At 32.3% G+C, this 27,938-nt stretch overlaps 5 protein-coding genes and 2 long non-coding RNA genes across 7 annotated transcripts in view; 4 read left to right on the forward strand and 3 right to left on the reverse strand.

The window, feature by feature from the left end:
* The window catches only part of SCaMC (Short Calcium-binding Mitochondrial Carrier), a 55,564-nt gene extending 45,044 nt beyond the window's left edge, over nucleotides 1-10,520 (reverse strand). The window contains exons 1-5 of the mRNA XM_075304687.1: nucleotides 10,299-10,520; nucleotides 6,069-7,165; nucleotides 4,786-4,912; nucleotides 4,249-4,336; nucleotides 4,077-4,188 (exon numbers count right to left, since the gene is read on the reverse strand). Of these exons, the coding sequence (XP_075160802.1) occupies nucleotides 4,077-4,188; nucleotides 4,249-4,336; nucleotides 4,786-4,912; nucleotides 6,069-6,719 (978 nt within the window). The 5' untranslated portion in view covers nucleotides 6,720-7,165; nucleotides 10,299-10,520. The remainder of the gene's footprint in view (nucleotides 1-4,076; nucleotides 4,189-4,248; nucleotides 4,337-4,785; nucleotides 4,913-6,068; nucleotides 7,166-10,298) is intronic.
* LOC142233690 (uncharacterized) lies at nucleotides 1,796-3,012 on the forward strand. Its single transcript, XR_012721471.1, has 3 exons — nucleotides 1,796-2,334; nucleotides 2,400-2,688; nucleotides 2,831-3,012. It is a non-coding gene; the product is annotated as an uncharacterized LOC142233690 (long non-coding RNA).
* Nucleotides 7,163-8,962, forward strand: LOC142233689 (uncharacterized). The gene is made up of 2 exons (XR_012721470.1): nucleotides 7,163-8,632; nucleotides 8,723-8,962. It is a non-coding gene; the product is annotated as an uncharacterized LOC142233689 (long non-coding RNA).
* Nucleotides 10,521-17,136: 6,616 nt separating the features above from the next.
* Nucleotides 17,137-18,605, forward strand: LOC142233691 (uncharacterized). Its single transcript, XM_075304691.1, has one exon. It carries the CDS (start codon nucleotides 17,212-17,214, stop codon nucleotides 18,511-18,513), a length of 1,302 nt encoding a protein of 433 aa, XP_075160806.1. The 5' UTR covers nucleotides 17,137-17,211; the 3' UTR covers nucleotides 18,514-18,605.
* LOC142233692 (transmembrane protein 60) lies at nucleotides 18,502-19,239 on the reverse strand. Its single transcript, XM_075304692.1, has one exon. The coding sequence runs from the start codon at nucleotides 19,086-19,088 to the stop codon at nucleotides 18,696-18,698; it is 393 nt and encodes a 130-aa protein (XP_075160807.1). The 5' UTR covers nucleotides 19,089-19,239; the 3' UTR covers nucleotides 18,502-18,695.
* Nucleotides 19,240-25,406: 6,167 nt separating this feature from the next.
* On the forward strand, nucleotides 25,407-27,124 carry Polr3E (RNA polymerase III subunit E). The gene is made up of 3 exons (XM_075304695.1): nucleotides 25,407-25,562; nucleotides 25,620-26,642; nucleotides 26,704-27,124. The coding sequence occupies exons 1-3, from the start codon at nucleotides 25,524-25,526 to the stop codon at nucleotides 27,040-27,042; spliced, it is 1,401 nt and encodes a 466-aa protein (XP_075160810.1). The 5' UTR covers nucleotides 25,407-25,523; the 3' UTR covers nucleotides 27,043-27,124.
* LOC142233695 (cancer-related nucleoside-triphosphatase homolog) lies at nucleotides 27,072-27,822 on the reverse strand. The gene is made up of 2 exons (XM_075304696.1): nucleotides 27,517-27,822; nucleotides 27,072-27,450 (listed from the first exon to the last, which is right to left on the reverse strand). Exons 1-2 carry the CDS (start codon nucleotides 27,729-27,731, stop codon nucleotides 27,093-27,095), a joined length of 573 nt encoding a protein of 190 aa, XP_075160811.1. The 5' UTR covers nucleotides 27,732-27,822; the 3' UTR covers nucleotides 27,072-27,092.
* Between the last annotated feature and the right edge of the window lie 116 nt (nucleotides 27,823-27,938).

Consider the following 27,938-nt stretch of genomic DNA (forward strand, 5'->3'; position numbering starts at 1 on the left):
TCTGCCCACGTTAAAGATTATTGGAATTATGTTGTCTATATTCACTTTAATTTACTCTTTGGAAAACATTAAAGGGGCTATATACAAAAATCATGCACTAGCCCGAGGAAAAAATTAGTGATTTATTTTTTTTTTTAAAGACTGATACTGATGTCCAACGCATAAATTCTACACAAATATAATATAGCATTCAAACAAAACTCAATAAAGCATATATTCAAAATTCAAAGACCCTTGGGTAAAACAATTTTTTTATAGGGGATTTTTCTAAAAATCCACGCGTAACTTTTTTGGTTTGCATTAGCCCACTTTGGACCCTGTCCATTTTTTTGAGTCTGACTTTAATTATAACGACGATGCAATAATTTTTATAGTATACTAATTAAAGTTAGGTTTTCGCAGGTTTTGAGATTCAATATGGATTTTTGATTTTCCGGTTATCGCAAAAATGAAAAGTTAGGTTAAAGTGGCAGGCTTTCTTAGACTATTCAGTCCAATGTGACAAAAAAAAATAACGAAAAAGATGGAGAAAAGGTTTAAAAACTCTGTAACTTATAAATCCACCATATTAAGCACCATGACAAAGCAAAACTATTGGGCTTTATTTTTGTAGACTTCGTATACAGCTTATTTTAATAAAGAGTTTATCAGTGTTGAGTTTTTCACCTTTGATTTTTAAAATTAAGTAGAGACTTAAATGCTCTATAGGTCAATTAAATAATGTTTAATAAAATCGTAGATATAACGGCTCACTGTACATTTCAAAATATATTTTCAAACGCATGATATATTGCTTGCAGTAATCGGTCAAATTACGTTCGATTATATTTGGGATTAGATTCGCACAGTTCAGTACAATTTCATTAGTTTTTAAATTATAGATTTTTGAGTAAAATTGCTAAAAGAGAATTTCAAAATACATAACCATTTTATTTTAAAACGTGTTGTATTGTAGGAAATCTAAAGCTATAAAGTGTACATCACATCACCTTCACGACTTATGATATTATTAAGCTTCGAAAATGTTGTTGTTATAGCAGCTTGGATAAACTATCCTATTCATAACTGATCAAGTTTACCAAATATTATATGAACAATAATTAGTAGTGGATTCACCCCGAATTCATACCAAAGCAGTACACTATTGTTGAACGGTGAACATTTATGAAAAGTAGAGCGGCGATTCAACCTACACACAAAAAACTATTTTTTTGTCTTCAATCACGAAATTAATTGATCCAATCAATTTTTAAACGAAATGTCTTCAATCACAGAAATTATAGTATCAATTAAAAAAGTTAATTAAAATTCAATTAAAAAAATAATTGAAATTCAATTAAAAAATTAATTGATACTACCCGTGTAAAAATTGGAGGATCCAATCCTATCTAATAATATCAAATTTTATCTAATTTAATCTGTTCAGATATTGGTTCAGATATAATTAGATCTGCACAGATATGCTATATATGGCGCTAGATCTGGTTAGATATAATCGCAGATCTCATCATATATAGTGTAATATCTAATTATATCTCCCATATCTAATAATATATGCTTGGATAGAACCATGTATAGCACTATATCAAATAAGATATGGTATATATAACATCATATCTGACTATATATGGGGTTAAATACGGTCCAAAAGGTAATAAAAAAATCATGAACACGTTAAAACTACTTGAAATGCCTCTTTATATAAGAAAAACCATTGCAGAATACGCTAAGTCAACTTAGCATTTTTTGTTTTTTCGTTGTTTTTTATTCGCATTGATGTGAATTGCATCCTTTCAAATGTTCGAATTTATTGGACACTTCTATCAAAAGTTATTGTTAATATTGTACGCAGTCTGTGACAAAAGTTTTACAAACTTCCAATCCAAAAAGGGCAAAAAAAAATCGGTCTAAAGTGGTCTAAGTCATTTTTAGCCATGGTCTATTATAATTATTTTCAATTCGTACATACTAAAAAAATCCACAATAAATATGATTTTAAGACCGAAAAAAGTGAATTTATATCTTAAACGGTTTTTGAGAAATTCCAAAAACACTTTTAACTTGTTGCCTGTAAAATTCACTTTTTAGACTTAGCGTACTTTGGAATGGAGACATCGATATTTTCTAATAAATGGGTTTTATACATTATAAAAGTCCTTCATGTTTCCATTAAATTCGACAAACCAATTCGGCCTTTAGTGTGAACAGCCTTCCAGTCTCAACAAAAACCCATTAATAACACAAAGATAACACAAGAAAGGCGAGAAAATTAAGAAATACTTAATTGTTTTAATTTGGTAAATTGTAGTTTCTTTTATTGCGGAGATTATGTAGGTAAGTAGATTGTATTTGTCATGTCTTACGTAGTTCTTTCCATATATTGTTTTAATACTTTCTAGATTAGGAAAAAGGAAACCACGGTGGTATTGGTTACCATGCCCGCCTTACATTCAAAAGGTCATGCGTTCAATCCCAGTTCCGACCAAAAATTATCTCGGCGGTGGATTATCTCCTCACAGTAATGCTGGTGACATTTCTTACTGCTTCAAAGATTCTCTAAGTTTTCTCAACGCAACGTGAATTGCCGTTCAGACTCGATTATAAGAAAGATGTCCCATGTTATTGAGCTAAACATTGAATCGGACATCACTCGATATGTTGATCACTGTTCACGAATTCTCTTTAAATGTGAGTATTAAAAGCAACATAAAAGTATAACCTTTTTAGCAACTTTTATTGCAACTTAAAGAAGAATGATCCAAAGCAATCCTTATACTAGCTTATATAGTTCAATTTAATTCCTAATACTATTTACTAAATTTCATTACAGATTGCCTTAAAGAAAAAACAAACGAAAAAACCCTGGACAACAATACCTCCTTAATTGACTTTGATGGAATTAAATTTATATTAAAATTTTTTAAGTGTATGTAATGGTTATGTTTAGGTTATGGAGTGTATGTAATGCATATACTTTTCGTATTTTTAAATAAATTAATTGAGATATACAAATTATGGGCTTTTATTATGAGCAGGTATCTTATGCTGTTGAAAGATCTCGAAAGATACAAATGTATCAAATAATATACAATTATATCAAATTAGATCTGATTAGATGTGTCTCATTTTTGAGATCTGATCAGATCCAATTTCATAGTATTTAGATCTGACCAGATATAACCATTTTTCGGATCTGCTCAGATCTGACCATATCTTGGCAAAGATCTAACCATATCAAATCAGATCCCCCAATTTTTACACGGGCTTTTAATTTTTGTGATTGATTTTTGTTTCAATTAAAAAATTAATTAAATTTTTAATTTAATATTTTTTAAAACTCAATTAAAATTAAAGAATTTTCTGTGTGGCACTCTCGAATAGTTGTTTGAGTAATATATTGGGATCGTTCTCAGGTTCAGAAGATTTTGAACCTTTGAATTAACATTTTTTACCTTTTCCAATTATTTTAATTCTTCTATAGAAATTTACACATTCAAGCGTTACTCTAGTGCACTGCAAATAAAAACTGAATATCAACCATTTATTTGTAGGAGATGCATAGTCTCCAGAAGAAAAGAAAAATATGATGAGAAAATATAACAATAAAAGTCAATAAACTTTGCGAATACCATAAAAATGCAAGTGTGAACGAAACAAATTTATATGTCCAATTACATAAATCAATGAATGTAATTGAATGTACAATAATAGTATTTATGTAGTGGAACAAAAAACGATAAAGCCATCTAATTGAACGAATTCTTTAACATGTAAATACAAAATTGGTCTTGTGAATTAATTTGTTTTAGTTAATTTATGGCTAATACCTTTAAAAAACTTTCCTGACTTAATCATAAGTAGTTCTTAGCAAAATACTTTGTTTTGTTATATTTTAAAGAAAAAAATATATAAAAATGTTTGAAAAGAATGTAAGAATATACTTGTATTGATTCTGTATATGTACACAAAACAAAAAATTAAACACACTAAAGCCTTGAAAAGTAATTGTATAAGGATAACACAGGAAACTTGAAAAATAACAAAATTAAAACTGAAGGGGTGTCTCGAATACTTACAGTAGAGTGCCGCCAAAACTTGATTAAATCATGTATATCGGACGAGGGAGCCAATAACAAAAAGTCTCGCCATTCATTGTAACTAATATTTAAACTGCCATCTTGATCCATTCTGCAATATATATATATAGAAGATAAAATAAAAATTTCACTAAATAAATTAGTATCTTACCTTGACAACAAATGTCTGGCTTCTTCCATATCTACCTCAATTCCTAAATCTTTGAACGCCGATATCAACTCCTCCAAGTCGACTTTGCCTGCAATGAATAGGTAAAAATTTATTAATAAAATTTATTAATAATAAATATATATATATATATATATATATATATATATATATATATATATATATATATATATATATATATATATATATATATATATATATATATATATATATATATATATATATATATATATATATATATATATATATATATATATATATATATATATATATATATATATATATATATATATATATATATATATATATATATATATATATATATATAAAGTATTTTTAATTCAAACAGAGAAATACTAAAAATAGGCGGGACAAACTAAAAATTGTAGACTGTGTGAATATGTTGGGACAGGCTAAAACACAGCAGGGTCTAGTCCTGGATATTTATGGAAAATGCCAAAGTGACATTACCATGGTATAATTGTATTATGATTAATTTTTTTACTCGATGCTTCTTACCATCTCGATTTTTGTCCAGATGAGAAAATTGCAAACGTAAATTTTTCTCATGCTCTCGAATGTAATGTACAAATTCCGCAAGACCAACATCACCGCTCTGTGTTTTGTCCGAATGTTCCAGGAATTTCTGTAATAACGTCAGAAAAATACGATTAGATTGACATAGCAAACAAATGTAAGAGCTACTGAAATATGAACACAATGAAAATAAACAGGAAATGCAATCAATCCGACATGCTCAATGTTTATATCTAAACCTATTGAACAGTTTTCAAAATGTTATTGACTAATTTGCGATTTTTTATTTAGAATCTAAGGATTATATTCCACAAAACGCACTAGTTCTCCCAAGACTCGTAATACTCCATCTGACAACCATCAATATGTATTACTTGTCATAGAAGGCATAAAGGGGTAGTACCTTGATATACTACTTTTCCATCCCTAAATCTTTGAGGTTAAATTATCTCTCCACTGTCAGATCATATGGTACATAAACCATCCTTCTAATTTTCTTTTCCCACCACAAATTAATGCACTGCAATTATAAGATAACTATACGAACATAATCTAGTGTGGTATGACACACAAACTCATATACCAAATTTATGTGAAATGTTATTGACTAATTTGCGATTTTTTTTATTTAGAATCTAAGAATTATATTCCACAAAACGCACTAGTTCTCCCAAGACTCGTAATACTCCATCTGACAACCATCAATATGTATTACTTGTCATAGAAGGCATAAAGGGGTAATACATTGATATACTACTTTTCCATCCCTAAATCTTTGAGGTTAAATTATCTCTCCACTGTCAGATCATATGGTACATAAACTATCCTTCTAATTTTCTTTTCCCACCACAAATTAATGCACTGCAATTATAAGATAACTATACGAACATAATCTAGTGTGGTATGACACACAAACTCATATACCAAATTTATATGAATTGAATTGTCTCAATATGTATACCAACTATATAGGTTATTTCTCGTTTAGTAATCAAGAAAATACCAAGAAAAAAGTGAATATATCGTAAATAGATTTTCATATAAAAACCTAATACTCGTGTCCTGTATCTTGCCAAGTATCTGCTAAAATACGAATGATGTGTAATTTTGTTTTTGTTTTTCTTTCAGTTTGTCTGGTACTGGCAATATCTTGGCGAACTTTTAGGGCAGATACAAGCAGGTGAAATACATATTTACATCTAAGAAAATATTTGTATATTACAAAAAGGCAAAGGTTCCTCTTCACAAATATACATTATACTTACCTCTGCATATACACTTGATAGACCAAATTCACGTAGTGCTTCAGAAAGGTCGTGTATATCAATGCGTCCATTGCCATCACGATCAAGTTGTTTGAATAGTTTGGCCAAACGCTCCTCATCCTCTTGTGGCAGTTCAGTTGGTAATGTATGTGTGCTAGCCCCGGCGAGAAAATTTTGCAATGTTGTGTTGGGCACATTTAAATGAGTGGCAGCGCCACTTTCCGGAAACTGCAAATTGTTGGATGAAGAATGTTGGTTATAGGCAGAATTATGATACGAATTATGATTGTTTTGGTGAAGATGCTGTTGATCTGCTGTATTTGTATTTTTCAGCACACTTTGTATGGGTATCAATTTATGATGGGACTGTGTAGCGCCATGAGCAGAAGCATTCTTAGCGAAATTTGTTGCTGTTGAATTTGTGACTGATACCGATTTTACAGCAGATGTGGTAGACTGATTGGATGATGATACTGGTGACGATGACAATGAAGGGCCAACATTTGACAATGAGGAATTAGATGATGTCGATATGGATGATGGCGAGGACGACGGGGAACCTACACTGCCTTTGGAATTCGACGAACCCTTCAACTGCTCAATTTCATTAACATTTGCACTTTTCTCACTCCTCTCTTGCGTGTTGACCATTCTAAAACCTTTTTTGTTGTTATTTTCACGCCGTTTTTCTATTTCTTTTGTATTGGCCGCGGAAAGATCAATTGAATAAAACGGCCCGATTTTATCCAATGCACAAACTTATTTAGATTTTACAACTATTGTAGTATTCTTTGGTTACTTTTTTCTTCGATTTTTTTTTTTGCTACACCTAATCACCAATATACTTGGGGTTTTCTCGTTTAATTTCCACACTTCAATTATTACCAAATGTACTGCTTATGGTCGCGAACAATTTTTAACTCCGATCATTTTTCATTTTTGTAGTGTACACTGTAATATCGTGTATAGAAATCCACCGTAATGGCCCGTCAGCTACGTATTATTATTTTGTTCTCCAATTTCTGTATGTGACCGCCTCTGTGCTTTCCCTTTGGTTGTTCTTTTGTTGCTGACACCGAAAGTTTAGATGCAAAAATCTAAAAGTACACCAAATTTTTTTGTTTACATTAGCGTTTTTGTTAATGATTATATTTGCTATACATACAACGGATTCAAAAAAATCTAAGCATTGCATACCTATGAACATCAGTATGTGGAAATGTATGTATATATAAAATTGGCTACCTAAGAATACATTCTTCAGACATGGTGAATCTTTTTTTATCATAAACACAAAAGAATGAGGTCCTCATGTAGAAAGTTATGACGCTATACAGTTCTTCTAATTCAGTGTTGTTAACAGAAACCCATCGTATGGTTAAATTTTAACCATTTAACGAAGAACAATGATGAATTTTGTAAGAAGATGAGCATTGCTCGATAAAATCACTACGTTGATAGCTGTACAACGTCCGATGCAGAAAAAGAAAATGCTGCTTCTCCAACACAGTGCACCGTACAAAAAGTCAGTAGAAAAGATGCAAAAATCCATTAATTGTGTTACGAATTGCTTTCGCATGCATTCTTTACACATGTGCGCCCTAGCAACAATTTGATGATCTCAGATATTAAAGGACGTTACGGTGCTTCCCCTTAAATGATGTTATTCATAAACGAATGATACGGCCACTGCCAAGTTTGTAAACACTTCATTAGGATTATTTATTTGCTAAGGTAAATACTAAGTTCGAGTTTAGCAAATTTTATTATAAATAGTAGGAGAGTATTACAAAGCAACCATTTTAAACGTTTATTTTACTTAAAATTAACTATTAGAGAAAAGTACCAATGGAAACATTACGATTTTCTATAGATAATTCTAATTTAATAGCGGATTTTCTCAGAAGAGCTATGACGAAGTCTGAAGGCATGTCAATAATCATAATACCAGAAACTTTTTTAGTCCCCAAACTGCACCATCTTTTCACTGTTACTTTTGTTTTTAATTCATTTTAATGAAAATTCTATTCTTCTTTTACAGTTTTTTTTTTATCTAAGCGGTTAAATGGAACTTAGAACCCACCATTAAATGCATATAAAAAATACTTATATATTGGGATGAAATATGTATTTCAACACGTCTTAGCGTAGCGACTAAAAACAAAATTGTTTACTCTTATCAATTCTCCTATTTTCTAATATTAAATCCGATATAGTGAATGACAACTGAAGAACTGATGCGAAATGAATGCACGGGATTCTTAAGGAAAGGACTTCCAGCTATGACGGACCCGTGTAAAATTCATTGCTTCTGTTCCAGATCAAAATCCAGATCAAAAAAGAACATTTCCATCGCTTTTTTATGGTGTTTTTTTTTTTCTTTTTCTTGCTAGGGTATTGATGCTTTGGAGCATTTATTCTCATTTTGCACTTCGCACATATCATCATCTTGGATATCATTCGCTTCTTAGCTGAAGGGACTGAAGTATTGATACAGACCACCTCTGTTTATGTTATTGGAATATATATTTTCTTTTATCACTGCTAGTTATTTTATGCTAAAGGTGAGTATTATGTTCGAGTTTTGCCCCAATTTTCACTAAAGTGAAAACTAAAGCAGTAAAAAGTCATAAAATTATACATATTTGTTGCAGATTTCATTATAACTTGATTGGGAATATCCCAAAGCAAATTTTCACAATGTTTGTATTCTTTAAAATGGATTATTAAAGAAAAGTAATCGTGAAAAAATGACGATTTTAGCGGCTAAACTCAAAGTTAATATCCACCTTAAGCTGAGTACTATGTTCAGTTTTCAAGCTGAAAACCCGCTTATTTTCACGATTACTTTTTTAATTTAATTAAATTATAAATACAAAATGGTTCACAATCAATTCCTTAGATCTTTTCCATTCATTATTTCGCAAGACTTTTTATAAATATAATCGTCTTCATATAGATTTTTGTACTTTTAATTTAGTGTTTTGGTGAAAAATACGAACATAGTACTCACCTTAAAGGTGAGTACTATGTTCAGTTTTCAAGCTGAAAACCAGCTTATTTTCACGGTTACTTTTTTTAATCAATTAATTTTGAAATATTAAATGGTTCGCAATCAATACATTGGATTTTAAAAACGTTATCGTCTTCATATATATTTTTGCACTTTTAATTTAGTGTTTTGGTGAAAAACTCGAACATAGTACTCACCTTAAAGGTGAGTATGTTCGGTTTTTTCACCAAAACACTAAATTAAAAGTACAAAAATGCTTATGAAGACTATTATATTTTTATCAAGTCTTATCAAATAATGGATGGAAAAGATCCAATGAATTGATTGATAATCATTTTATATTTCTAAATTAATTAATTAAGAAAAGTAACCGTGAAAAAAAGCTTGATTTTCAGCTTGAAAACTGAACATAGTACTCAGCTTAACACGTGAGTCACAGCAGCGAAATCAAATAACGGATAAACACTTATCTAAGATGCTTAGATGCTGATGAAGAATTGGAATCGGCTGTATAAACAATGACTCAAATACTAAATTATTCAAAAAGGTTTATTTCATTTCATTTGTGTTATTTTGATATGGCATGCAAACTGTGAAATGCAGCTATTTGTAAAGGGAAATTGCAGTTACAGTTCCTAAAAATGTACTCGCAAATATAGTGTGTCGTATAATTCGCATTTTTTCACTTCTACTTTTCTTATTCACTGTGAAAGACGCACATCTACCATAAAATAAGAAAAAAAATATACTTTATTTAGGAGTTGTTGCTAACAAGAATGGATTTTTGTTCAAATATTTGTATTTTGCATTAGCACTTACAGAAGAATTTGCTACTCTACATGTTGATGCTATGCCTAGTTTCGTTGTGCAGATTTTCGGCGAAAAGAAATGACATCACTGTGGCTGTGGGGCAAGTAGGGAGAATTGAAAACTATGACGAAGGCAGATTTTTCAATGTTCCTTACCATGCAGTAAGTTGAAGGTTGCACACGCGCTACCTTGAAAAGGAATGGATGGTTTAAACAGAGAAGGGTGGGTAGAAGATACGAGAAAATAGATGGTTATAATAGACACAAGTCACCAGCTGATTGTCTGCAAAATACTTTTTACCATAAAAGTCTTAAAGATTTGCTGTCGAAAAAATTTATAAAATTTTATATATTTTTCGCAGTATGGATACTAAAACATATAACCACAAGTTGTGCAAAATGACTTACGCTGGTCCAACAATTTTATTGCAGATATAATTCCAAACTGTGTGGCAGTTTAATGTAATCGTAAAACGGCATAAGTTTAATCGACTCTTCAACACCAATTTTGTTTTACTTTCCAGTACAACAGGAGTGAATTCAACCAAGAAGTATATAAGTTTACTTTATAAGTTTCTTTCAGGATTGATATATTTCAATATATCCTTTCACATCGATGATTTGTCTCCTTTTTATTTGATTTCTTTTCTGTTGTTCTGGTGTTTGTTGTTGGTGTTTCCCATGGTTGTTCCATCTTTCTACTACGATTTCCACTCTAGACCGATGTTTTGCAACCATGTGGTGCATCAGTACCCTGGATAGAACCCAAAAAACCAAACGTTAGAAAAATGCTAAAACTTGACAATATCTCAAACATTTTTCAAGTTGAGAAAATCGTGTTCTCAGCAACCCCTAAAGGCCGGTATGCACCTCTAGCGAAATTTTCGGTAGCAAAAATTTATTTAAGTCTACAACAAAAAAACAGGGCTGTGTACACAAATTTTAAACCAGCTAATAGCTTTTAAAAATTGTTAATATATGTTCCAAATATTCCTCAAATAAATTGTTTATTATTTACAGACCTTTTAAAACTTTTACGCACACAATGATTGTAATAAATTAAATGTTTGCTGCCAAAATATGCTTTTGACAGCCCTGTTATTTTCATTAGAGGTGCGTACCAGCTTACGAAATTGAACGCTACCGAAAATTTCGTTAGCATAAATAGCAATGCATTTCTTATGGGAATGAAATTTTTCGCTAGAGGTGCATACCGGCCTTAACAGTAGAATTCATTACGGAGTAAAGATGAGTACTAAGTTGGAGTTTAACCTAGTACTACGTTTTCGCACGAAAAACTCTTATACTCGATGTAAAAAACGTTTGCGCGGAATAAATGCGAAATCTTTGTTTTGAGCATTTTAAAGCACATATTTATACTACCCTGGATTTTTCGCACGAAAAAGTAGGCAGGCATATTATTTCGCATAAATAAGGTAACATCTCTGGGTTTGAGACCCTATTTACGGAGATAGATAAAGATATTCGTTTTTCGCAGAAACGAACTTAACATGCCTCACCCTCTCTTACACGGTGTTCTCACCAAGCATGTTTTGGGGTTTGAAATGTTTTCCCTTTATAAGCACTTCAAAACGAGTCGTTTTCCCCATAAAGGCCGGTTCGGTTTTCGCGTTGAAACTCCATACAAAACCAAAAAATGCGAAAAACTAGCGAAATGTTTTCCATTTGTGATACTTTGTTTTTTTTCGAGTTGAAAAACTGACGTAAATCGATCAGTCAGTATTTTCATAACATGGCGCCATTTGCAATGTGAATTAAGAAATAATTTATTTATTAAACTGATTTTGGTGAATTTATAATGCAAAAGTGGATCGGATTATTATTTAAAAATGTAATCTGATCGATTGAGAAAACAAAGTATAACATGGAGTTGTATTTCCGTAATAAACTAGCAACCAACATCTAGCCGCTTGTAGAACATAAATAATGTATAAAACATGAAATTTAATCACAAATGTTAACAAAATAAAAGCTTTATTTGGTGAATTATATTTTACAATCGTTTCACTTGTACTGGGCATCGGGATAATAAACACAAAACAAAATGTTAACGAAAGGAGTACAGCAATTGACTTCAACCAACCAAGCATTAGAACTTTAACCAACATGTATAGTACCGGGGTAGCAATGAATGGAATCGCAAGAATTAATTGCTATGTCCAAAAAATTAAATTGTAAAGCATTGTAAAATTAGATTTTTAAATCCAAAGTTATTTGCAAAATAACTTCTGCTTCTTCTTTTTCAATTTAATTATTATGTATGCGTGTATGTGTGTAAATCGAGCCACTAGTTGCCTATGTATATGTAATCATTTCGTGGCATTTTGCGATGTTGTCAATACATTTCAATGAAATAAACGCGAAAAAGTTCCAAAATGGCTGTTTTTTTCCTTGAAAATATATTGTCAACACTATCATTTTTTAACGCGAAACAATGATTGAGTGGAACTTTTTTCGCACCAACAAACAGAGTACCGGCCTTAACGCCGGTATGCACCTCTAGCGAAATTTTCGGTAGCAAAAATTTATTTAATGGCGTTTTCTTTTCTTGTAAAAAATGCGCACTTTTTTGCATTTTGCCCGGAAAATGTACTTTTTAGGTTCTTTTCTAAAAAAACAGGCAAAAGTGCGAAAAGGCTTTGAATTCTGTTGTGAAAATAGTGCCACGCAGAGAGGCAAATTACGGGCATTTTCAGCACTGCCAACAAACGAGAGTGCTGCGATTGCCATGTTTCCTTCTTTGAATTCTTTTCTGCCCGCTGAAATGATAGCATTTTTTTAGGTTGTTGGTAACATTTTAAAAATGCGCATTCTGTACAGACAAAATGACGGCAAAGCACTTTTTTCAGAAAAGAAAACACCATAAGTCTACAACAAAAAAACAGGGCTGTGTACACAAATTTTAAACCAGCTAATCGCTTTTAAAAATTGTTAATATATGTTCCAAATATTCCTCAAATAAATTGTTTATTATTTACAGACCTTTTAAAACTTTTACGCACACAATGATTGTAATAAATTAAATGTTTGCTGCCAAAATATGCTTTTGACAACCCTGTTATTTTCATTAGAGGGTACCAGCTTACGAAATTGAACGCTACCGAAAATTTCGTTAGCATAAATAGCAATGCATTTCATATGGGAATGAAATTTTTCGAGGTGCATACCGGCCTATACTAAAAAACAAGTTGAAAACACAAGTTTTCCTCCAAAACATGTCAATTTTAGAATGTGAACCCACCTAATTTGGAATTTACCCCTAATAACATACCCTATTCAAAATATATGTCAAAATATTGAAATAAGTTTCATAGAAAAAAAAAGAATAAACAAAGGCTTTTAAGAACATGGACATGTGAAAATAACAAAAAAAAATTCCCTTTGCGCTCGCGATAATTATTTGGACATAGGATGCATTTATGTGAATTTCGAGTAAATGTGTATTTCTACACCCTCACAAAAAATCGCTTCTGTAACATATACTCCCAAACATATTTTGCTTCAAGCATATACATTTTTGGGTATTGCCCAAACATTTATATGTTTGATCTCTACCAATATATAATATGTTTGAAAGCATATTGGTCTAAACAATATATGTTTGGGTAGTCTAAGTTCCAAACATTTTGTATTTTTGCATCCAAATTCAATAATGTTGTCTTCCAAAAAACAATATGTTATTATGTGACCATATAATATGTTTGGAAGCATTTTGCACCCAAAAAGTATTATATGCTTAAAAAAAATTCTCCCAAACAATATTGTGCTCAAAATTTTATTTATTTATTTATATATTTACAATCATAATGAATTATGAAAATAAACAGGTAATATAGGTGCTAACAACATAGGTTTTCGACCTGAATGCTCAAAATTTTGTTTCTGCCCAATTGTATATTCCCCGACATCTTTCTCACTTCCACGAGATTTTTTAGTTCTTAGCACCTTTTTCTGTAATACAAACATTGTAGAAGAAATTATTCAATTTTATGATTTTTTTTTATTTTAATTTTACCTTTTGCCGGACGGGGATTCGAACAGCGGACCACACAGTTTGTAAGGATCAAAGAAGTAGCTGATCAATTGCCCAAGGAAAAATAAAATGTTAATTTTGTAATAACCCTGTCAGCATTTCAATGTTCCATTTCATCCTCATCGCTACCACAGACTCGTAAGTGACACTGCAACAATCGCCAACTGTGATAGTATTTTGCCATCACTATTCGCATGAAAGTATTTTGCCATCACTATTGTTACAAGAGCCATTTTATATTTTGTGAAACACCAAGCGCAACTGGCTTATTATAATTTATTTCAATGAAAACGAAAATAAAGTGCTGAAAACAGTTAGTTATTACGCTTAAAATTGTGAAAAGTAAATTGGTGAACAATTTTTTACTTTCCAAATGGAATAAAGTGATAGTTTTTCAAATATTTTTCCAGACACGCTGCCTCCATTGGGAATAAAAGTACTGGCTGATAGACGCTACAACATTTAACTTACAACTTGTAACTCAACATCAATCTCTTATTAATGTATAAAAATGTGTTAAATGTGATAGCCGTATAAATGTTATATATATGAGAATTTATAAATGTTTCATAAAATTAATAAACATCTAAACAATCGTGTTTTACTTGACCACAATGATTCTTTTACAACTATCTTAAAATGCACTTTGTCTGATTGTTTGAAGGGGCTCTTATTGGCGTCCTTCTAAATGTATCCAGAAGGGCTCCTAATAATTGCACTCATGCGATACTTTTTTGTAGTAACTTGGCGTGGTACAACTTCTCAATAGTGACGGCGCTTTTCCGAGGAGTTTTGGATATCGTATACGACTGTTTTCGACGTAGTGGGGATTCTCAAAAGCGCCCCCAAATTCAAAAAATGTTGGCAGGGAACAAGCAACAACCACCAACTTAATTCAATATCGCTCCCTGTTAAATAGGGCTCCAAGCTACTAAACACATGTATGTTTATAGGCTATTTCTAAATTAATATATGTTTGCATCCAAGCATATTATATTTACAAACATTTTATGTCCCAAACATAATATGTTCTAACATATTAACATATATGTCCCAAACATGTTATGCTAGTTTATGAACATTATATGCTTGCACTCAAAAATATTGTGTTTAAATATTTGTGTTCCAAACATATAATGTTTATAGCCAAACATATGAAAAACAGTCTTTTTCATCCGTGTAGTTTCCATGGTAAAGGTGGGTATTAAGTTCGAGTTAAAGCTGAGAACTAATTTCAGTTTTCAAGCTGAAAACCGCTTGTTTTCACTGTTACTTTTTTTAATTAATTAATATAGAAATATAAAATTATTTGCAATCAATTCCTTGGATCTTTTCCTTCCATTATTTGGTAAAATATAATCGTCTTCATACATATTTTTGTACTTTTAGTTTAGTGTTTTGGTGAAAAATCCGATCGCTAAAGGTGAGTATTAAGTTCGAGTTTAGCCGCTAAAAACGTCATTTTTTCACGATTACTTTTCTTTAATAATCCATTTTAAGGAATACAAACTTTGTGAAAATTTGCTTTGGGTTTTTCCGCATCAAGTTATAATAAAATTTGCAACAAATATGTATAATTTCATGCATTTTGCTTACTGGTTTAGTTTTCACTTTAGCGATTTTAGCGGCTAAACTCGAACTTAATACTCACCTTAAATTGAAAATTAAATCAGTAAAAAAACGACATAATATTATACATATTTGTTGCAAATTTTATGATAACTTGATGGGGAATACCCCAAAGCAATTTTTTTCAAAGTTTGTATTCCTTAAGGTGAATTAATTAAGAAAATTAATCGTGAAAAAATGGCGATTTTCATACATATTTTTGTACTTTTAGTTTAGTGTTTTGGTGAAAAACCCGAACATAGTACTCACCTTAAAGGTGGTTATTAAGTTCGAGTTTAGCCGCTAAAATCTTCATTTTTCCACGATTACTTTTCTTTAATAATCCATTTTAAAGAATAAAAACTTTGTGAAAATTTGCGTTGGGCTATTTTCCATCAAGTTATAATGGAATCTGCAACAAATATGTATAATTTTATGCCTTTTTTAAGTGATTTAGTTTTCACTTTAAGGCCGGTACTATGTTCATTCTTGCGAAAAATTTTTATGGAAACCATTATTTCGCACATAGAAAGCGGCGTTTTTTAGGTAGCTTGGAGCGCTATTTTACAGGGAGCGATATTGGATTAAGTTGGTGGTTGTTGCTTGTTTTTACAAAATAACATTTTATTTTTCCTTGGGCAATTGATCTGCTATTCCTTTGATCATTTGTATAGTTTCGGAACAAAAATATGGTCCGTGTTTGATTTATAAACCCGCACAAATAGTTTTTAATAAATAAATTATTTCTTAATTCACATTGCAAATGGCGCCGTGCTATAAACGTCAGTTTTTCAACACGAAAAAAACAAAGTATCACAAATGGAACAAATTTCGCAAATTTTTCGCATTTTTTGGTTTTGTATGGAGTTTCAACGCGAAAACCGAACAGAGTACCGGCCTTTAGTGAAAAAATTACGATTTCAGCAGCTAAACTCCAACTTAATACCTACCTTAACTGTCAAACTAAAACATCTCAACCCGGTGTGGACGGTGAAATGTTTTGGAAAAACGAACGAGGAAAACGAGTCGGTGGGAACATAGCATTATGCGCTTTACAGATTATCAGTTATTCCGGACGGAATGTCGGTGTTTGTAAAGAATCTTACAGTGTGACGGATCGACACGACTTTTCGGCGATGACTAAATAATCGGTAAATGTGTTATCGATCCCATAAACATGCAGCAGTATCGATTATGCCTTCGGACTTAACTTATAATGTGCACAATATATGGGATATGTTCGACACGAGCACTGTCGTCCGGAATAACTGATAGTCTGTAAAGCGCATTACAATTTTAAGCGAAATAACTATGTTTTCAGCACTTCATTATCGATTTTATTTAAATAAATTATAAGAAGCTAGTTGCGCTTGGTGTTTCACAAAATATGAAATGGCTCTTGTAACAATAGTGATGGCAAAAAGGAAATAAAAAACTAGAAGCACCAAATTGGCATCACTGTTTGTTTATATTAATTTTCCGTCTGACCATCACATTTTGAACGACGTCAATTTTTACGATGCCGGTCCCGATGTATGTCCTGAGGGCATATGATAGTCTAAAGGGAGGTGGTTGTATGAGGGTATGCGGGGACTTCTTTACTTCTTCTTCTTCTTTATTTCCAACAATTGATATTTTCTTCGTTATAATCCAACACTAATGTCCTTGGTTGCCTATGATTATAGCAGTGAGGAAGATTCTCACGAATCTGACGAAGAAGGCGATGCGTGTGAAAGAAGTAAAGGTGCTCTGCTCCAATCTGCACGGCATTTGAAAATTGATCAAATAAGCGATGATGAGGATGACACATATATGGAACATCAGTCAGAAGAAATAGCGTCTAGTTTTTCACTTTCTCTACCCAAACCTCAAACCGAATCATCCATAAAGGAAATTGTGGGGAAGCTGTCCACATTGTCTGCCCTTCCACCACCTAAATCGGTCCATGTGCATGCTGAAGAGGAGGATGATGAATTTTTGCACAAAAAGGACAAATTTGTTACTTCCGAAACCAAGCCGTCTGTACATATAAATAAAGGACCTGTAAAGATATCCATTCCTTCACTAAAAGAATTTCAAGATGTAAAAGATGAAATGACAGAGAAGTCAAAACTTAATACGGGAACTAAAGAAAGAAGTGAGCCTAGAGGTTCGGGACTGCTAAGTATTTTACCCAAAGCTAAATCGGAACAAAACTTTTCAAAAGCTGAAAGTAATCAATCAGGTGACGTTGCTAAAGCGAAACAAACTCCATTTCTCATTCCCGATACTGTTAAATATAGAAGACCTGCATACAGCACAGAAGGAACGCTTGATGAAATAAAACCGATAAGAAAACCTAACCCGAAACATATTATTAGCAATACCAACACAAAACCAGAAGAGGAAAAAGACGAAACTGAGAAATCACTAGAAAACTCCAATGACTTTTTCTCGCTTAACGACGATGACAATATTCTGCCCGAAATCAGCTCTAATGAAATTAGTATAATGGTAGCAAAGAAAGCTGCCAAAATTGCAGAAGTTACGGCCAACTATCTTAAAGAAGCCGAAGTCAAGTCTGCCAGAGAAGAGGAAGTCGCACAAAGAAACCAACTAGAGTTAGATGCAGCTAGAAAGCGTTATCATGATACAAAGCTGGACACTGAAGCCGAAAGAGCTTTAGTAGGAAGCAGCGCGAAGCGTAGGAGAAATAAAAATTATGACATAAATATAGTAGATTTGAATAGCGATCAAATATTACCAGATAGAGATGAATGGATGCGCACGGCTTTAGCATCATCAACCACATACCAACCAACAGGTGTTTTGGTTGATGAGGAACCTGCAAGCGGCACACGACGTAAACACCAAATAACTTATTTGGCGCATAAAGCAAAGGCAAATGAAGCTGAACTGCAAGCTATGTGGGCAGCAAACCGTCAAAATCGAAGGGCGACACAAAGCAAATACGGATTCTAGCACAACAATTTGTTGTATATAAATATATTTTAATTGTTAGGGTATATTTTTGGAATAAAATAAAAACAATATTCGTTAGATGTTCCACTTAATACATGTACGTATTCTTAATATCTACAAGTTTATAAGTTAAATAATCGTTCCGTGCACTCATCGCTATGCACCATTTTCTCGTCCTGGCGTCACCAGCGCTCTATTTTGTTTAAACGTCCGAAAACATAAACAACAGATGCGGATAATAACGTCCATATTGGTATCATTGTTACAAATATCGATATTTCAAGTTCCGGATACTCCAAACATAAGCATATCATCAATTGTGAAGCTACTTTGAGGAGAACACCGCCAATGTAAAACTGGTAATCTATAAGCAACTCCTTCAAACGCTTTAAATTACGCCATTTTCTGACAATTTTGATAATTACGTAGATAATAAGAATGCCATCAAACACCCATAGCGGTATAAAGACGAGAAACCAGTTCCAATGTGTTCTTGGATCAAGACGGAGACATACAAGTATCAAAAATACTAGGACAATGAACCAAGTAAATAGAGCTCTATGGGCCAAGGTCATGTCAAGCGAAGATCGTCCAATCGAGGGTATCCTTTACAGCTGGAAAACTCGGCGGTATAGACGTAAACAAAACTTATTTTACAAAGTAAGTGACAGAGTTACCAGTATTTTTCCTGCCCTTATCTCCAAATGGGGAGATTTCGCCTCAAAAAATACCCATTTAAAAGTTGTTAAAAATCCTATTTATGAAAGAATATAAACAGCACAAAGCAGTAAATGAAGTCTTATTTTTTACGTTATCTTTATGTTTTGCCAACTTACTGTACCTACTCTTCTTTTTGTAACGTAGGAAAATCATATACATTAACTTCAAAACACAACCAAATTACCCCAACGAATCCCCAAGATCATACTTCAACATGTCATCCCAATTCACGAAAATTGTTTGGGGAAATCACCACTATTGGCAACACTGGTTACTCAAGGCGTTATGCGCTTTATGCGCTTTACAGACTATCAGTTATTCCGGACGACAGAGCTCGTGTCGAACATATCCCATATATTGTGCACATTATAAGTTAAGTCCGAAGGCATAATCGATACTGTTGCATGTTTATGGGATCGATAACACATTTACCGATTATTTAGTCATCGCCGACAAGTCGTATCGATCCGACACACTGTAAGATTCTTTACAAACACCGACATTCCGTCCGGAATAACTGATAGTCTGTAAAGCGCATTACAGACTATCAGTTATTCCGGACGACAGTGCTCGTGTCAAACATATCCCATATATTGTGCTAATTATAAGTTAAGTCCGAAGGCATAATCGATACTGCTGCATGTTTATGGGATCGATAACACATTTACCGATTATTTAGTCATCGCCGACAAGTCGTATCGACCCGACACACTGTAAGATTCTTTACAAACACCGACATTCCGTCCGGAATAACTGATAGTCTGTAAAGCGCATTAGAGAACATCCCAACAAACACAACCCAAAAAACACAAACGTTTGAAAAATGCTAAATTTCAACAATTTTTCAAACATTTTTTCAAAGGATTAGGGTAAGATTCAAGTTGAGAAGTTGTTGAGAAAATCGCGTTCTCAACAAAAAACAGACATTACCCTCAACAGTGAAATTCAACACATTAGCAATAATATCTCAAGTGTTATCCTCAAATTGAAATGCATCGCTACTCAATAATTTGTCAAACAATTTTCGATGCGAGTCAAATTCAAAATTAACATCGTTGCAAATACTTTTCAACCTAAATTTGTATGAATGATATCCCCACTTCAAATTGAAAGTCAAAGCCAAAATTCTATGAATTTTGTATAATTTATTCATTTTTATCAAAATAAAATATATAATACACTACACTACATAATACACTACAATACCAATTGATAAATAATAATCTTATTAAACATATCAACAAATAAGAACAAAAAAAAAACAAACAACAAAACTTTAAATATCTTAAACATTATTAGTAAACACTTTTGCATTGATAATTCGATTTCCTTCCTTTTGGTGTCATAAAACAGCATTAAAATTTATTAACCTGCGGCCAATTTGAAATTAGGAACGCGTGTTAGAATTGATTTCCAGCAGAAGGAATTCACAAAATATCCATTTTAAATTGATAATAGCATATGAATTAAACTGACGATGTGATGCACATTTTCATCCAGAAGTTGTTGATTTCAACAATTTGTTGTTTTTAACAATTTTAATTGGTTGCACTTGTAATGTTTCTGGAAACTTTTTCTTGATCTGCTTCTTAATGTTTTCATTGGTCAGCTTCTTAATGTTTGCAAGAATGTAGCATCCAAAGATTTTAGTTTTCTGCAAAGAGATTTAAATTTAGTGACTTCTCTAAAGTGTTGATTTAATTTTTCATATTGACGTACCAATTATTATAAACTATTTGAATCAGCTCCAGCTAATTGTCCACAATTTTTTCATCGGTCAACTTTTTAATGTTTTCAAGAACGTAGAATCCATAATTTTAGTTTTCTGCAAAGAGATATACATTTAGTGACTTCCTTAAAGTAGTATTCCATTTTTTATTTTCACTTACCTATTTTTATAAACTATTTGGTTATTTGCCTAAATTTTTCCATTTTTTTAATTTCTTGCAATTGACCACGAACTTCCCAATAAACACAGGATGAGCGTTTTTCAAATGCAACAACTTTTCAGTTTGAGGGTAAATATAATTTTCAACATAAATTCAACTTGACTTAAAATAGCTCATCTTCAATACATCTTCAAATTGTTTGCGAATTACTTCCAATTTGCCAAAATGTTGACGAAATCTTTGAAAAGGTGTTGAAGATAATATGAGAAAACTTTGACAAAACACTACCCTAAAATGCAACAAAAAACCATGTGGTTTTCAATACTTATTTGTGCAACGAAGTTCGTGGTCAATTGCAAGAAATTAAAAAAATGGAAAAAGACAAATAACCAAATAGTTTATGAAAATAGGTAAAAAAAATGAAATAAAACTTTAAGGAAGTCACTAAATGTATATCTCTTTGTAGAAAACTAAAATTATGGATTCCACGTTCTTGAAAACAATAAAAAGCTGACCGATGAAAAAATGGTGGACAATTAACTGGAACTGCTTCAAATAGTTTATAATAATTGGTACATCAATATGAAAAATTAAATCAACACTTTAGAGAAGTCACTAAATTTAAATCTCTTTGCAGAAAACTAAAATCTTTGGATGCTATATTCTTGCAAACATTAAGAAGCTGACCAATGAAAAATGAGTGGCTTATCGACAAGAAAAAGTTTCCAGAAACATTACAAGTGCAACCAATTAAAATGGTTAAAAACAACAAATTGTTGAAATCAACAACTTCTGGATGAAAATGTGCATCACATCGTCAGTTTAATTCATATGCTATTATCAGTTTAAATTGGATATTTTGTGAATTCCTTCTGCTGGAAATCAATTCTAACACGCGGTCCAGTACGTTCCTAATTTCAAATTGCCCGCATGTTAATAAATTTTAATGCTGTTTTATGACACCAAAAGGAAGGAAATCGAATTATCAATGCAAAAGTGTTTACTAATAATGTTTAAGATATTTAAAGTTTTGTTGTTCGTTTTTTGGTTTTGTTCTTATTTGTTGATATGTTTAATAAGATTATTATTTATCAATTGGTATTGTAGTGTATTATGTAGTGTAGTGTATTATTATATATTTTATTTTGATGAAAATGAATATATTATACAAAATGCATAGAATTTTGGCTTTGACTTTCAATTTGAAGTGGAGATATCATTCATACAAATTTAGGTTGAAAAGTATTTGCAACGATGTTAATTTTTAATTTGACTCACATCGAAAATTATTTGACAAATTATTGAGTAGCGATGCATTTCAATTTGAGGATAACACTTGAGATATTATTGCTAATGTGTTGAATTTCACTGTTGAGGGTAATGTCTGTTTTTTGTTGAGAACGCGATTTTCTCAACAATTTCTCAACTTGAATATTACCCTAATTCTTTGAAAAAATGTTTGAAAAATTGTTGAAATTTAGCATTTTTCAAACGTTTGTGTTTGTTGGGTTCGTTGCACAAATAAGTATTGAAAACCACATGGTTTTTTCGTTGCATTTTAGGGTAGTGTTTTGTCAAAGTTTTCTCATATTATCTTCAACACCTTTTCAATGATTTCGTCAACATTTTGGCAAATTGGAAGTAATTCGCAAACAATTTGAAGATGTATTGAAGATGAGCTGTTTCAAGTCAAGTTGAATTTATGTTGAAAATTATATTTACCCTCAAACTGAAAAGTTGTTACATTTGAAAAACGCTCATCCTGTGTTTATTGGGAAGGATGAGCATTTTTCATAGGTAACGCCATTCAATTTGATAGTGAATCTCATCTTCAACATTAATTCAAATGGCCTTGCAAATTGCTTGCTTTCAAGAAATTTTCCAATAGGTTTGAAGCATTAAAATGAAATTTAGTTTGAAAAGTTGTTGCTAATATGTTGAGAAATAGTTGCAAACGTGTTGAATTCTACTGCTGAGGATAATGTCTGTTTTTTGTTGAGAACGCAACGCGATTTTCTGAACAATTTCTCAAATTGAATTCTAATGTAATTGTTTGAAAAAATGTTTGAAAGCGTATTGAATATAAGCATTTTTCTGCATAAGCATGCTTAATTTCAACAATTTTTCAAAGGATTAGGGTAAAATTCAAGTTGAGAAATTGTTTAGAAAATCGCGTTATTATTTTTATTATTTATTATTTCAATCTGAAATAATAATAATTTTTCAAACTGATTTGTATGTGAGGCAAATAAAAAATTAACATTGTATCGAATATTTTTCTACCTAAATTTGTAACCCCACTTCTAACTGCGAGTCTAAACCAAAATTCTAAGGATTTTGTATAATTTATCCATTTTCGACAAAAAAAAATAGATAATAATATCTATTTGCGGCCTGGCTGAGTAGAAATGGACTTAATATTAATGTTAGTAAGTCTAATGCCATTCTATTTAATGATCATGGACGAGGCAATATTAGGATATGTATTGGTACAACTCCTGTCAATTTTGTTAATGAGATGAGGTGCTTGGGTGTTGTCATTGACCACAGGTTGGAGTTTGGCACTCACATAGGTGGGATCATCTCCAGGGTTATGTTTAAATTGCGTAGACTATATTGCGTAGATGCGTATTTGCCTCGATATATTCGCCAGAGAGTTGCAATGGCTCTTCTTATGCCCCATGTTAATTACTGCATTGAGATTATATCTGCAACATCTGGCCTCCAGCTTTCAAGGATAGAAAATGCAGTTAAATCAATAGTTCGATATGTTCATGGTCTCAGGAAATATGATCATGTATCAGTTTATGTTAGTAGCTTTCTTGGTCTTCCATTTGCGCGCTATGTTGATCTCCGGTTGCTTCAATGTTTTTATAGAGTTATGACATCACATGGTTATCCTCTTCTCCGCTCCATGTTCAATTTCTGTAGATCGTCGAGGAATCCACAACTTCTCATTCCACGTATTTCATCCATGCATTATGAAAGGTCATTTGTTGTAAGAGTTTCTAGACTTTGGAATCATCTTCCGTTGTCCCTTAGAAATTTTTCTTTTACTAATAATGTTTTTAATGTCAGATGTATTGAATTTCTATTACAGTAACCGATAATGTTTTCTTTAATATATCACTTATAACTTGTCTATTGCAATTTTTGTTGTTTTTTTTTTAGTTTAACTATATTTCAGTAGTATATTCTAAGTAGAGTGAATAAATTTTATATTTTTCTCTAGCCGTATGCATAAGTTTTTTTTTACCTTTTATTCAGTATTATGAGATGTAATATAGTTTTATTTGGCCTGTTCCGGCTTTTTATATTACGTTGTTGAATAAATAAATAAATAAATAAATAAATAAATAAATAAATATCAATACAAAACGAAATCTATTATATACTACAGTACTAATCAAAAACTTTTTATCTTTTAAAACATATCAACAAATAAAAATATCAATTAAAGGCCGGTATGCACCTCTAGCGAAATTTTCGGTGGCAAAAATTTTTTTAAGTCTACAACAAAAAACAGGGCTGTGTACACAAATTTTAAACCAGCTAATCGCTTTTAAAAATTGTTAATATATGTTCCAAATATTTTTCAAATAAATTGTTGATACAGATACAGACTTTTTAAAACTTTTACGCACACAATTATTGCAATAATTTAAATGTTTGCTGCCAAAATATCCTTTTGACAACCCTGTTATTTTCATTAGAGGTGCGTACCACCTTACGAAATTGAACGCTACCGAAAATTTCGTTAGCATAAATAGCAATGCATTTCTTATGGGAATGAAATTTTTCGCTAGAGGTGCATACCGGCCTTAAACTTTAAATATCTTAAACACTTTTACATAGAGAAATCGATTTCCTCCACAATGTTGGTGTCACAAAACTGTATTAAAATTAGTTAATATACGGCAATTTGAAATGAGGAACGTTCTAGACCGCGTGTTAGATAGATTTCCAACAATAGGAATTCACAAAATAACCATTTTAAACTGATAATAGGATGTAAATTAAAATGACGAGCCATATTTCATATTTTGTGAAACAGCAAGCGCAAATAGTTGCTTAAAATTATTTTAAACCAATAATAAAGTGCTGCAAGTATAGTTAATAAACCTACAATTATGAATGGTATATCGCTGCCAGCATTTCAAGTTAGATTTCATCTCCATCGCTACCACAAAACAATTTCTCAAATTGAATACTAGTCTAACCCTAAAATAAGTTGAAACCGTGTTGAATATAAGTATTTTTCTTATGTTTATTTATTGGGTTGTATGCGAAGAAATGAATCAATGTCAAATATTAACAGATACGGTCAACAATAAACACATGGTTAAATTTGTTTATTTTGGTTGGCTGCTTTTGTGTTTTTTTATTTTCAACTAACTGAAAATGGCTTGGGAATTTGACGATGATGAAATAGTGGAAGAGGTAAAAATTTGACGTTATTATAATTTTAGTGTTTTCATTTGTGGTGTTTCTTTCAAGATACCAGTATTCCTGTCAAAAAATCTACAGGATAATTTGTACCTCTTCCAATACCCGACTAAAACACAAGTGTCCAACTTTGAAAATGCTGCCGTTGTCAATTGTTGTGTGAAGCCCATAAATAAAGAGGTTAAGGTGGATTTCGCCCTTGATACCGAGTCACCGTTCTATGATCGTTTTAAAGGCGAGCAAATGGCTCTTGCTGCCGACGGGAAAACACAAGCCAAAGGGGAACGACCAACATTCAAACGGGGTATTATGGACAAACAGGCATTTGTTAGCTCTACATCCTTAGATGACGTTAGCAAGTATATTGTGGGAATTTATGCAGATAAAGAAATACACCTGTCTCCCTTATCGTCGATATTACAACTGAGACCTTCCTTCTCATATTTCGATAAAGAAGACAAACGTAATAAGGCGGAACAGAAAGCCCTTAACGAAGAAGATGATGACGAAGAACTTCAACAGGTTACAGTGAAATTTGCAAGATCCGGCGCAAAAAAAGTAAAAGAGCGACAGGGATATGAAAGCTTTGTAAAAAAAAGTGTCGAAGAACCCTGGTGCGAGACTTACTGGCATTCAAGAACATCCCCAACTGCCGAGTTGGAACGGCAGAAATTATTCGCCACGAATAGACAGAGTAGTCACTCCCTAGGGTTAGAAACGCCGAAGTATGTTGAAAAACTTTTGCCAGCAGAAGGACAAGATCAAGGTATTGATGCTGTGCTACCAGCCCGGGTCATAAGCAAAGCAAAGTTAAAGTCTATGTCACTAATTGATCAGCTTAAGGTTATTTTGAAAGATGCCAAAATGTTGTCTTTTGATGATATAATGTCCATTTTACAAGATGGAGTGGATTCGAATGTAACAGTAGAAAAAGTTTTAAGGACATTGCCGCAAGTAGGTATACTAATTCATGGCAATTGGGTACCGCAGTCTGAAATTTTATACCCCAACGAAATGTTATCTAATGCTAATGGCGTAAAATCTGAACTAATGATTAGAGGTCGTGACTATGTGGTAAGTAACTTCCCCTTCACTGTTTATATAAGACTCATGTCTAAAACGTTTCGGTTCACAGTTATTTAGGTTTTCCCGAACCAAGTATTTGTATAGACCACAAGTCATTTTTGCCACGCAGCTTCCACCTGAGGAAGCTTTGGAAGTATTGCAGTCTGTAGCTAAACCCAATTCCGAGAAAAAATGGGAGCTTATGTTACCGCCTGACTTGCAATTCGAGCAGCGTTATTCCGATTTGGTCCAACGCCAAGAGATGGTATGGCGAGCTACCGAACAAACGTACAATGAAATGGACCATGAGAAATCGCCCAAAAGAGCAAGAAAAAGGTCGCAACGGGATTCGAAATCATATTCTACCAGTGTCTCATTGAGTGCAGAATCACCTGCAAGCAATACATAGTACTCGGAGTGCATAATCCTAGACTTAAATAAGTTTAATTAAAATAAAGATCATTTATTGCATTTGACCATATTGTAAACAATTTCTGCAACTTCTTTCGGCAATTGATTACGGTTTTCTTTCGTAACGGTTATTATTTTAGATTTGGTTGAAGTCTTTAATTTGTCCACCAATGGTATTGGATGTCGTAATTCGAATGGTATGGTGGCTAGTATAGTAATTCCTGCATCGATGCAGGAATACATAGCTGACTCAAACTTTTTACTTTTTAACTCCATTTTTCCAACTTCATCGACAATTAGCATTTGTGGATGATCACGATGCAAAATTGGCAGCACAAGGTCTTCAAAGTCTTTTACAAACACCGCATATTTACCAACATAGGGGCATTTTTTATTTTCTTCTGATCTGTGGAAAGGTAAATATTAATATCCCGGTAGATAATATCCAGTCAACCGTTGCACAGAAATGTACCTTGCTAATATCGATCTCTGTGCACAACCAATTGTCACAACATCAAATCCAATACGTTGTCCTCTTGAGTTGCGAACTTCCTCTGTGTAAAAACCGCGGCAATTCATATTAAAGATTTCAATGAGTTCTTTGCAGACATGTCGTATTATAGTTGTTTTGCCAATCCCTGGAGGTCCGGTCAATAATAAAATTGAATTATTACCCATTCCTGTCATTAAATTGATTGCTTCTTGTACTTCTAATTCTCGCTCTTATCGAAATCAGCTGTTTTTATTTCAGCAATAAGTTGTGTCCGCGCATAAGTGTCATGAAATTGTTTTGCCGATTACCCATTACCCAGAAACAACCTTTGAAAAAAAAAATTGCTCTTTCATCGAGACCCGAAATCGCGCATGTTCAACGTTACACCATGATTGAAGTAG

Source organism: Haematobia irritans, chromosome 4, assembly GCF_050003625.1.
Source record: "Haematobia irritans isolate KBUSLIRL chromosome 4, ASM5000362v1, whole genome shotgun sequence".
Lineage (NCBI taxonomy): Eukaryota > Metazoa > Arthropoda > Insecta > Diptera > Muscidae > Haematobia > Haematobia irritans.